The following is a 12,043-nucleotide window of genomic DNA, read 5'->3' as shown; positions in this document are numbered from 1 at the left end:
TTCATCCACGACCCATCAGTCTATGTATTATTGTTTTTACACACCTAGTAAGACCAGCTTCGCAGCCAGGGTCGTGAACTTTCCTTTGAAGCAAAAAAGTAGTCTTCTATGTGAGGGGTACTTTGCAAGGAACCTCGTCAGCCCCAAATTCATCTTCACATTTTACTTGGGTCTTCTAGGGAGACTGTAATAAATCAGTTGCGAGTGTAGAGCCTGTGGTTTCCGGTATTGTGTTCTTTGTGTTTGTTTTTATTTGCACTACAATGGATTCATGAAGTACCAAAAGTACCAACCTACCAGCCCAAAGACAAGTTATCCCGCTTTGTGCTTTGTACCAGGCAGAGTCTGGTGCCCCTGCACTTTCAATAATCTGATCTAAAATGCATGAACTCCAGCAGGAACCTGCACTGCAGTATGAGCAAAGCAGTCATTTGAAGATGATTGCTTTGGAGGGTGATGAGGGAGATGACTGCACAAGGAGGGTTTACTGTATGTGTGTCCGGCACAAGTGTGACTCTTACTAGGCTGAAACACTCTTAGTGTGATGCCTCAAGTGCGTCGGTACACATGAAAACTGTCACACACACCAGTGGAACTTCAAAGGAGTTTATTTTAATGTGACTAGCACCAAATGCGCTTTCACAAAGATCTCCATAAGGAGGTTGACTTGAGCATTCATTAGATATCAGTGAAACATGAAAATCGGGCCTGCGCAGCAAATCCAGAGGCAATGTGTGCAGTCTCTTTATTCTAAGCTAAGAACACTCATTAGAGCCAGCTATTTACCGGGTGTCTTACATAACTTTAGCCAAATTTTAAAAATATGAAAGTGCCACAAAGCTGGACAGAACCAAGGTAATGTTGTTTGCCGTCGCTTGGAGATACTCAGATTATATTTTGCATTCTGCCTAATTACATAATTAGTTTTAATGATTATTCAACTTCTCAAATAATATAATTGGATGAAAAGTGTCAATGAGAAGATTGTACAGCAACATGAAAAATTCCCAATACAGCTTTCTGTTGCTCAATACGTGCCACATAAAAGTGTTTTTCCATGCACGAGAGAAGCCCTCGAATACACGCAAAGTACATCGAGCGGCCAGTTGTGGAGCAATTTTTCATGTATTCACAGGCTTCTTTCATGCTTGGAAAAACACTCTTAAGTAGCATGTATTGTGCAACAGAAAACTGTATAGGGAGTTTTTCATGTTGCTCTACAATTTCCTCAGGGACTCTTTTGATCTAATTATAGTATTTGAGAAGTTGATTAATCAATTAAGACTAATCATGTAATAAGGTGGAATGCAAAAAAACAATCTGAGTATTTCCAAGCGATGGCAAACAACATTACCTTGGTTCTGTCCAGCTATGTGGCACTTTCATATTTTAAAAATTTGGCTCAAGTTACGTGGGACACCCTATATGTATATATATATATATATATGCATGGCACATGGCTTAATGGAATAGAATGTGGCAGTTAAATGTGGGTAAAACATGGTACGCTGGTCACTTGCCAGCAGTGTACAGAACCGATCCCACAAGTGCAGTTGAGAGCAAGATTCAACTTCAATACATGGTATGACAGCCTACCTTTTTCCTCCTTACAACACAAGTCACTACTGTAAGAAAGGCGCCATTCCAGCAACAGTATATATATATATATATATAGTACAAAACTGCCATATGGTCAATTGCAATGCCAACGAATCTTTTTTAGTGTTTTAGTGTAATTCATGATGGGACTTTCTCCTATGCATTATGCACTCCTGTAACTATGTTGGAAATCAATACAATACCAATTCTAAACTCATGTTAAGCAAGCTTCTTGCAGCTGCCTGTTTTGCCTAGACAATCACACATCAGTATGTTTTCAAACAATGTGTTGTCTTTCAATTCACAAATTGTCACTTCTACTAAGCACAGCTTGCAACCAAGATGGTTGTATGTGTGTAGCATGAATGAAATTCCATTAATGCAGTGTATAGTGACATTTAACTCCCTTTTGATTCTGTTGAAAAGATGCAAACAGGCTGCCCATACATCTATGGCACAGAAAGTTCACTAAATTCCAAGATTTCAAATGTCAATTAGATGCTCAAATAAGTGCACCTCATTATTTCACCACTTCTAGTGCATCTATCTGCTTATTAGCAGAATGATAACATGCTACAAGGCCATTCTGATCTTGCAAGAATTTTCACGCACTTCAAAGCATGTACACAAACTGCTGTCAAAGATAATCTCACCTCAATAAATATGTGGTTTAATGCATATCTTGAAGGCACTGTTTACCAAATATGCGTGCATATAAAAACTATGATTATAATGTCAATGGTGCATTTTATATTGTCTGAAAAAGAAATTACTGCTATGATGCATCTTTATGCTAAATATGACAACCACAAAAATGACACCCCTGCCTAATTGTAAAACCCATGTGCGAGCTACTCCTTTGTTCTAGCAGTCATTTCTGCAAATGACCCATGAGCAGTGCAATTCAAAGAAGTTGATTTTTCTGCCATGTAAAGAAGTCATTTTACTTTATTTGCATGTCCTGCCATGCATAAGGTAATTCATTTGTCATTAGAATCGCCAAACAAGTCTAAGTAATTAAAAAGTATACATCAAGAACAGCACTGTACTGGGTAGCGTAGAGCGCTCCTGCTCATAATGCCAAACATAAGGTCCCTAGATAAGTTTCAAGGTAGTGCCATTCCCCCTTTCCCGCTGCCCTCTACCTCTATATGTTCTCCTACAGGGAATGCCACTAGTACAACCAAAAGGTGCCGACCTTTTCAATACACGTGCAAAAACAAATAGATCCTAGTTCGTGTCGTACTATACTTATTATCAATGCTCACTTTGAAACTGTATTCCGTGTAGTAAGCCTTATTCATGCATGCATATGTTGGCGTAAACCATGCTATACGAAAAAAAACCACCTCTGTGCCACGTGACTGCACTAAGCCAATCACGCACGGGCAATGGTGGGAGAGCAGAAGGATGAGGAGGATGGTGGCTGGATGAAAGAATGGCACTACGGCACCTTGAAAATTTTTATCTAGGGACCTGAGTGTAAGAGTGCTAGTATTGAGATCAGACAGAATGTTCTTCAGCAACAAATTATGTTTTCTTCCACTGCCTGGTTCTCGACAAAAAACAATGAAACGGGAAGGTTGCACTAAGAAGGTTACACTGCTGCCGAAAGAATTGTGCCAGTAGATAAGTTGGTAGACTTTGTTTAAGGACAAATTTGCAAAATTTCAGAAGCAGCTAGTGCTGCTGTGCTGGCGGTCGAAGCAGCAAGCACAGGGTGGCTTGCATAAATCACCGATTCGAGGACATCTGGAATACACATACGGTGATAATTTTAATTTACGAAAAAAAACTACTCAGCTCTTAGTTGCACCAGTTGGCACACATGATAGTGTATAGCAGAACGTACGACACAGATTTTGCTGGTATTCATACATTTTAAGAAATCGCTAGACTTGCTTTTTAAAGTTTGTTTCATTCAATCACCATCTATGCCTTGCCATCACTGTGCTGCACTGCATATCACCCTAGGTGCATGGAGAAGTCTTCTTGCTGATTTTTTGCAAAATAAGTAGCAGGCATTCCAGCAGAACATACAACCAATCTCACTGCTATCATGTTGCTTAGGGCTGGCTTCTCCTCATTGTTCAGGTTTTCTGTTCTGTGGTAAAATGCAGTGTGTAGGAAGAAAAATATTGCATTACATTCATAAGCACAGTTAAATATATAAGACCGGATTTTTTGTTTCAAGCAGATACAAAAAAAAAAAAATTGCCTACGATAGTGCTGCTTTGCTCTTGCAGGTGAATTCCTGGGAGATGCTAAAATTACCTGCTTGAGAAATCGCAATGTCCTGGTGGCTAAATAAAACACTTACTATAATTAACCTTAAGTTCATTCTAGGACAAATGTTGAAATTGCAAATTAAAGCCAAGCAGGAGTGAAGTGCTTTCCTGCTAAAAAGAAATCATAAGACTAGCATCACAATTTTTTTCTAAAATCTTAACTAAAAGGAAAGGAAAAAAAACAGTACTGCACGAGATGCATTTTTAGGCTGGTTGATTGATGTTCTAGAACGGTTAGTGGGGTTTAACATACTGAAGAAACAAAGGGGTTACGAGGGACCTCATAGCAGCAGGGCCGAGATTAATTTTTTACCACCTTACATGGTACAACAGTGTTCTTGCATTCTGGCATCGGAAGGTAGTTGCTATGGCTGAGATTCAAACCTGCGACCTCATACGCAGCAGCAGAAAGCCATAGCCGCTGTGGCAGACATCAGAGTTGCCTACACAAGTCACCAGAAGTAATCCTGGCGCTACTGTCTGTGGGAGCTGTGAGCATGGCGGCTCATCCAGCATGATTAGTACACAGTGACTTGCCCTAAACGTTGTCCTTCTAGCGTCGAATGCCATTGCGACTTTGCAAACTGATCACTTTCATCAAAGTACTGCGTTATAAATATGACATTTCACAGTAATTACACATGTGCGTAGAGTCCGATTGCCTTCTGCGTTTAGAGAAATAGGATTTCTTTGAAATTTAGGCCAATAAAGGTGCAGATCGAACGTAGTAAATGAAGCTGCAAGAATGTCTGAAGCCACAGGCATAAAGACAAGACAAATCTGTGTACTAACATAATTCCCATCGTAGCACCAAAGTTCTGTCTAGCAATTTTCATCAGAAACTATCGTGCATATCAAACAGGTAATTTTTATCCGAGAATTACAGAAAAAGCAATGTATTCATGCAGATATGGCAATTTGAGTGTAAGGCAACATAAATTAATTTTACATGCCTTACGAGTTCTGAATTAGTGAAAGTTAACCATATGGCCACAATGCACCCACTCTTCTTTCCTGACTCAGCACGTTAAATGCCATACATTAAGTTAGAGAACATGCCATTGCAAATGATGGCTCTGTCTGAATTACAGCTTGCAAATAACATCAGTTGATGCCATACCATTACTAAAATGGCCGTACAAATCAAGACGTGCATTAAAGTATCAGTTTCACTACTGAATCGGTAACCAACAATTGAATTGCAGAGTGGTGAACAGATCTAGCCACAAAAGTTGCGTTAAATAAAACATTGCTTTCCCATAACCTATATGTACCCAAAGAAAATGTCCTCAGAAAGTTCTGGGCATGCGTGTAAAGTATGCCATCCCACTACGAGTAAATAAAAGGACTTGACATTTGAAAAATGGCAAAACCTTTGAAGGCAAAAACAAAACACAAAAAAAAGGGATACTAACCATCGGACACATTCCAATACATATTTTATTTATGTACCTATATAGACCAGCAAACCTCTCCATGAATCCACCAAACAATCATTAAAGGGGCTCTGAAACACTTTTTGAACATAGTAAGCAAACATTGCCAATCTGTAGAAGAGGCTCCTTTGAACATGTGAGTCAAATATTATTGCACTGCACGCAGCAGGGAATTTAAAACCTCGTGTCAACAACAGCGAAAAATCGCTTGTTCTCGCTTCCACAATGTCGACATGCAGCATCATTGCAAGCAGCTGGACACATTAGCAGCTATTTGCTTACTTTGTGATTATCAGTGATACTATATTTGTTAATCTTGAGTTAAATAAATGAAACATATTGACCCTTTTTGCAGAGCAGCTTGTTCTAGAGAAACAACAGGGTGGTTTCGGCGGTGTGCCGTACATCGCCTCAGCGACCGCACACGAATACGAAACCATTACGGCTTCTACCTTGCTTCTGTGCGATCAGCTGTCGGAAATGCAACTGAGTTTTCGCTAACGCACGGTGCTCCAATTATGCTGGATTGAACCATGTGGATTGAAGATGTGTGCAGTAGTTGGTTGCGAAAATAGTGACTGGCATATTAAGGAATGTAATGAATATGTGTGGCCAAGTTTGTGGACCGCTGCTGAACAGTCCGTGCATGTTTTCGACATATCGCCAACGTGTCAAGAACAAGTGAATGGGCGCACACTTGAATATATGCACATTATATACGCACAATAAATGACAGTACTACACCGACAGCGCACAAATGGTCGAAGCTGAATGTTTTGTGACGGTCCGCAAGAGTAAGCGATTTACCAGCGATAATAGGTCTTTGCTACAAGGTATTACTATGTACAGAACAGCTACATTTCAAGCCTTCTGAACAGCAAGAACAAATCTAATGGAACTGAGCACGCCCGTGAGCGATTAGGCAGAAAATAATCAGATAGTGACCGTACCGAGGAACTTTACCGAGACGGAAACATGACAAGCCACTGCTTCAAAATATTTGCCAAATAAAGAATGAAGAGCAAAACACGCTAATCTCGATTCAATTCATGAGCGGAAAATTTGGATAGCTTGGAATACATATTTATCCCCGCTTTTAGAGCAAGCACCATATACATTGCTCACACCGTTTGGACATAGCTTAATCAGCTCCAAAAGTACTTTTGCATGTTCTCTGAAGCTGTGGCCAAAGCTTTGTGTCGTCCACCCAGTCACAGTCTACGATATCTCCCGAAACAGGTTTGCTAAGCTGCACCGGCATCATACGCATCCATTGTAAACACGGAGGTAATGGGGGCAGTTGATCGAGGCACGCAATGGACGTGTCAGCATGTGATCAAACATGGCAGCGCCCACGGGATCGCCGCGAAAAGGGTCAATATATGTCTACGATCTCAGAAGGACAGAGGAAGAATTTCATCTTTGCACTGTTGATCTACACAACAGTTGTGCATAGCTGCGTCTGCTGTGCGTGGCCTCCGAGATAGCAGTGGCGTGCTGTGTAGCTAGCGTAGGCTACTACAGCTGCCATAGGGTGTCATTACTACGAGCCCCGCCAAGGCACTGAACTTTTGGGTGGGGCTTTGCCCCCTCTGTAGCTTCCAGCGCTAGCAGAGAGTGGACACGAAAAGAAAGAGAAAGCTGTGCATCGGTGTGATAACCTCGGTTACACCCGAAGGATTCCAAAAATTTTTGAGGCCTGAGATTCAGGAGATGACGTCCATGATTAGTTAGAAAAGTGTTTCAGGGTCCCTTAAATAGCTCTATATTTTGTAAGGATTCTTCTACTGTGATCCTATTTTGTCATCATCCGTCAGGCTGAGTTGGCTGATCCTGGCAATAGCAATGTCGTAGTTTTGATTCAGCAAATGACAAAGGTCACAAACAGTAGAAAACGAATCACTACAAGATACAACCTCTGGTCTAATTCTGAGATGCATTACACAATTTCACAGAACAAGTGATAACAAGGATGCACATAAAACGTGCACAAAAATAGTTACTACAAGTACAAAGTTTCACTAAACTAATTTGGACTTGAGTTTCTTTACACCGGTACTCTGCGCGTGGGCTACCGAATCTGAGTAACGTTGTGCAGACTCCTTGGAAGTAGAGAAAACCAGCTCTCTCCCTTCTCTCATCACAATAATACTGACCAAGGAAAATTCGTAGGTCAGGTGTGAAACACCACAAACATCGCCATCAGATTTCAGCTGTGCTCGTGGGTTGTCAAGGTTGGGATGAAGTTTCCCACAGTCAGACCTTAGGCAATATATCTATCTAGGCAGAAACAGTGAAAGCATGCACTATACGATGCACTGTTGTAGATATTAACATGTTGAACACCTGACCTAACAAATCCTGCATGCCAAGACGATGGCAGCATAGTAGTGCAGGAAACTTCTACCTGCCCAAAGAAAGGTGCCTGTGAGATAATGACAATGGGCAGTGATGCACCATTGCACACTTGTTGCAATGCAGCCAAAATTGGCTGGCAGCTCTCTCCACCTTGATTCGCAAAGACAGTTTTACTGGTTTACAATCACATAGGCAGCTTTTGTTCATTGGGACTACAGAACTCCCATGCCGCAGCTGCCATCCATGCTGGATCGTAATTAGCAGACAGACCCAGCTAATGGATGCAGACCAGGTAGTGGCTCCTCTATCAGCAGTATGTAGCTTGAACATGCACAGAGGCCAGGATGCGTACAAATGCCATATTACGACCCCATCTGTTGCATATAGCTAACACAGTGCACTCTTGCAGAAAAAGCGTGGCTGTATGGTGGGCAACAGCTATAGCCGCTGTTCAGAAACCAGGCACACACGCAGCTTTGTTGACTGAAAGAACGTCTGCGACACAGTACTATAAACGCAGAAAATTCCTTTGCTGTGCCTTGCACATGCTCTGCAACGTGAAAGAGCTCATTCTGGAAGGCATCTGGTAGCTGCATCGCAGGCAATGACTTGACGTTTCCGGTGCTCTAGGTGACGGTCCACCTGTTAAGGGGATACACGAGAGGTGTTGTTCATCGAGAAGAAGGTGTGTGGGCCCTGGAACGATGTGGTTCGCCGCAGTGTCCATCTTTCTCAGTGGTCTATTCTAGCCTTGTCTTGGATGTGCCCGGCACGTGTGTAGCAGACACTGCAGCAGTTGTGGAGCAGGAGCTGCCATTGCGGCAGGGTGCTGGCTGCTCATTTGCAGCACTAATGGCTGCCATAGTGCGGCAGTCGACGACCGACAGCGCTATCCCAAGTTGCGCTGCGTAGTATGAGAGCATAATGACATGCTGGATGTAGCCGGGCGGAGCGCTCAGGTAAAAGAGGTTGAGCGCAATGAGCAGGTCGGAGGCGGCAAAGAGGATGCCACCAAAGCAGGAGCACAGCTTGGTCCAGGTCCAGAGGTCATCGAAGAACCGCACCCGTGAGACACCACGCCACACCATGACCATGAGCACAAAGCCATATAGGGGCACAGCGAAGAGGTACACACCTGCACAGGAAAACGGCCACAGTGGTGTGTCGCCTGTTAGCACATGCACACACTGGGTGCTGATTTGTGGATTATCGCTTTAACTTGCATGTTTAGCATTTAGCAGTGGAACTGAGTGAACTGAGTTTGGTAGTGACCAGAAGCATTTTTGATGTGGAAGTGTCAAATGGCCCATTGAGTAAAAAAGTCGGCGGCGTCTGCATCAGTGAAATGGGCAAGCAAGCGTCTCAATGCGCTCGCTTGCCCATGAGGAGTTCATAACTTGAAGCACCACTCAGCAATTGGACAACAATGCTTTTGCAATCAGAAATCGTACGAAGTGCTTCAGTGTCCTCAAACCTTGTTTCTCTTCTTCAAGAACCCTTACAATATATTGGCCCAGCTTGCAACTCCCTGATTTCTAAAATGGCTACACTGTGGTCACCACCGTGCAGTGGCAATGAAGAAGAAAAATCTGATTACCACTGCCGCATTTATCAAAATTTGGCTTTTGTCAAAGCAATTTTCTTATGTTTTCTCAATGAGTAAATCTCTATTAGTGACGGTATACTAGAATTGCCACTCCCAATTCTTACTTTCTTGTTTTTCTTTAGTACACAAAATTCCAACTGATTTATCCCCTCATAAATAGATTGACCCTAAAAGTGCCTTAACTATGCCTTATATGTTCAGTTCCAAATTCAGATTTTAAACATTGCTACTCATTGAAATTTGATTAGAGCTGAAATTATGCTATTCACATACTTAATTCTAGCTGGGCAATAGTTATTGTGAAGTAGTGATTGCTGTTCGATCCACTTGGCTCTGTTTTGCATTGTGTGTGGCAGCTCATTTTTTTCTTGGAAATTATTAACTGTTATGCCGGTGCACTCTTTGACGTATTTAGAGTGGGTTTCTCGAAAATGGGTCTAGTCACAATTAATTTATGTGCTATAAGTAAATAATTAAGAAAATTAGTAGCAAACTTTAGTTAATCAGTAATTATCACACATTACTGGTACCTGCTGCCTCAAGTGTTGCACTAACGGTAAATGCGTATATAATTGTCTCCAATGCACAGTGTCTCAATGTTCTGGCTATTTCCGAAATTGTGCCCTTCTTTAAAGAGCACTTGTTTGTATGACACTATCATTCGACTAGCACTTTCACTTGAATTATATTGTAACTTTGTTAGCTTTCTGCCTCCATCCAAGAGGTGTGAGCATTTGTGCATTTACCTTACATGCTGGTGTACAAAAACTTGCTACAATTCTGTAGGCAGCAGTTAAAAATTCATTTTCACCTGTTGCAAAGTCTGCTTCCAAACAGTCATAGCTTTTTCCACTACTGTTACATGCATACTATATGATGCAGGGAGCATGACAAAATGTGTGAGATTCACGATAACCATTGTGTCACCAGCCACTGCACTGTCTAGCATTTGCATGATTGCATGTTTGTTTTTTTGTTTCTCTTTTTCTGTGTGCCAAGTAACAACATACACCTGCTACTTAATTACCATTTAAATATGAGGTTATTATAAAATTTGAGGCCTCCATTTACCTTTCTGTAATCTTATTTTGTCTGCTTCAGTAACACCAGTGTCTTCATTTTTCAGCATTATTCATAGTGAGCAACATTATCACTATCTTAATTATGTTCAGTTCACTGCAATAGGACAAAAGCTTCTCCAAGAGATGTCTAACTACCCCAACATCAGCCAAGCACATTCCGCACATGCAAAATGATATTTTCTTCAACCTTACTTCACATTTGGGCCTTAAAGAGGCACTAAGGCAAATATTAAGTCAAGCTAAAGTCATAGGTTAATACTCAAGAATGTCTAAGGCGTCAACGTTATTGAGAACATAACTTTAGTAAGCAAGAAATTGAGTTAAATGTGGGAGACAATTTGAGACTCTACCGGGACATTCTACACTAGTCCGATGACTTAGCAACTCCTCATTATAATTCTGCCACTATTACTGAACCATTTACAATAAAGAAATCATTGTACTGCATTATAGGACAGAAGAAAATGCTACTTGTCTGTTTGATTCTTAGAAAAAAAAACTCATTGACTTTACCTTTGACAATGATGCAGTGGATCTCCAAAAGGAATAGTGTTTGCTCGACCCCGCGCCTCGCGCGCTCTCATGTTTTGGTTGTTTCTGTATCACATAGTGCTACGCTTGTTTTTCTGTCCCGCAAAGCTCACACCAAAGAGTCAACCACACGCATGCGATATTCACACAACAGACGACCCCTGTAGCGCTGTCGTGTCACAATGTGGGACTACATACATAAGTACGACATCGAAAAAAAAAACAGCAGCAACCTTTCATTGTTGTCAGAATAAATACAATCTTACACCTGTAAAAACATTTCAAACATGCTTCTAGGCCATGGCTTTATCCAGAGGGTACTAGATCTAGTTTTAATATGCTGTCATCACCAGTCAAAATGCAAATATTAAGTGAAGCTAAAGTCATAGACTCAAGAATGTCTAAGGTGTGAGGGATTGAGATAAATGCAAGTGAGCAGGGCACAAGTTTTAGTTAGTAATTGAGTAAAGAGCATGTAAATACTGTGGCGCCATCTGATAGCTAGAAATCAAAACACTTTTGTGACTCTATGGCCCCCAAGATTGTGTGTGCAATCTTGCTCTCGCATATCTTGTACACAGTGTAAATGAGACGAAGGGAAGGCTCATTTTACGACCCAATTTCTTGCTGTCACGGTGAAGAGCAAGCAGCAAGAGCGAATTCGAATCAAAGCAGGCGCACTGGTTACTCTCATGTTGTTACACAATCATGCGGAGACAGGTGGGCCGCCGCACGAACTGCCGGGCGACAAGCGAAATTTCAGCAAGCAGCAGAAAATGCCGTGTTCATGTGATGTTTTTGGGTGCTGTGAGCTATGCTCTCAGTCGGTTTGTGGTTGTGCTGTTGGGTTTTACACAAAGAACTGCAACGCCGAATGTCGGACGCTGCTTTACTCACTGACGGCAGTAAAGGGCCATAGTATGCAGGGATGGAATATGCAACGTCACACGTCCTCGCTCATGGTAGGTGATTTGAATTGCACTGGAGGAATTCAGATGCAATTTCTTGGCACAAAACATGCGTTGCAGGGTTTCTGGAATGTTATTTGAGCCGACCACATTGACATATATTTGCCTCTAGTGTCCCTTTAAGCCATCCTGGCGTTTCTGATTGATCAATTGAGTTTAAGACCCAAAACAACAC

The 12,043-nt window shown here is 41.7% G+C and overlaps 1 protein-coding gene across 1 annotated transcript in view; it reads right to left on the bottom strand.

Annotated features, from left to right (window-relative positions):
- Positions 1-592: 592 nt before the first annotated feature.
- Positions 593-12,043, bottom strand: part of LOC119450918 (lysoplasmalogenase-like protein TMEM86A) — a 68,984-nt gene continuing 57,533 nt past the window's right edge. Inside the window, exon 3 of the mRNA XM_037714387.2 lies at positions 593-8,816. Coding sequence (XP_037570315.1) covers positions 8,422-8,816 — 395 coding nt within the window. The 3' untranslated portion in view covers positions 593-8,421. The remainder of the gene's footprint in view (positions 8,817-12,043) is intronic.

The sequence above is a fragment of the Dermacentor silvarum genome, chromosome 4 (genome assembly GCF_013339745.2).
Source record: "Dermacentor silvarum isolate Dsil-2018 chromosome 4, BIME_Dsil_1.4, whole genome shotgun sequence".
Taxonomy (NCBI): Eukaryota; Metazoa; Arthropoda; class Arachnida; order Ixodida; family Ixodidae; genus Dermacentor; species Dermacentor silvarum.
The sequence above is the reverse complement of the archived record's forward strand: the minus strand, read 5'-3'. Positions and strand labels throughout refer to the sequence as shown.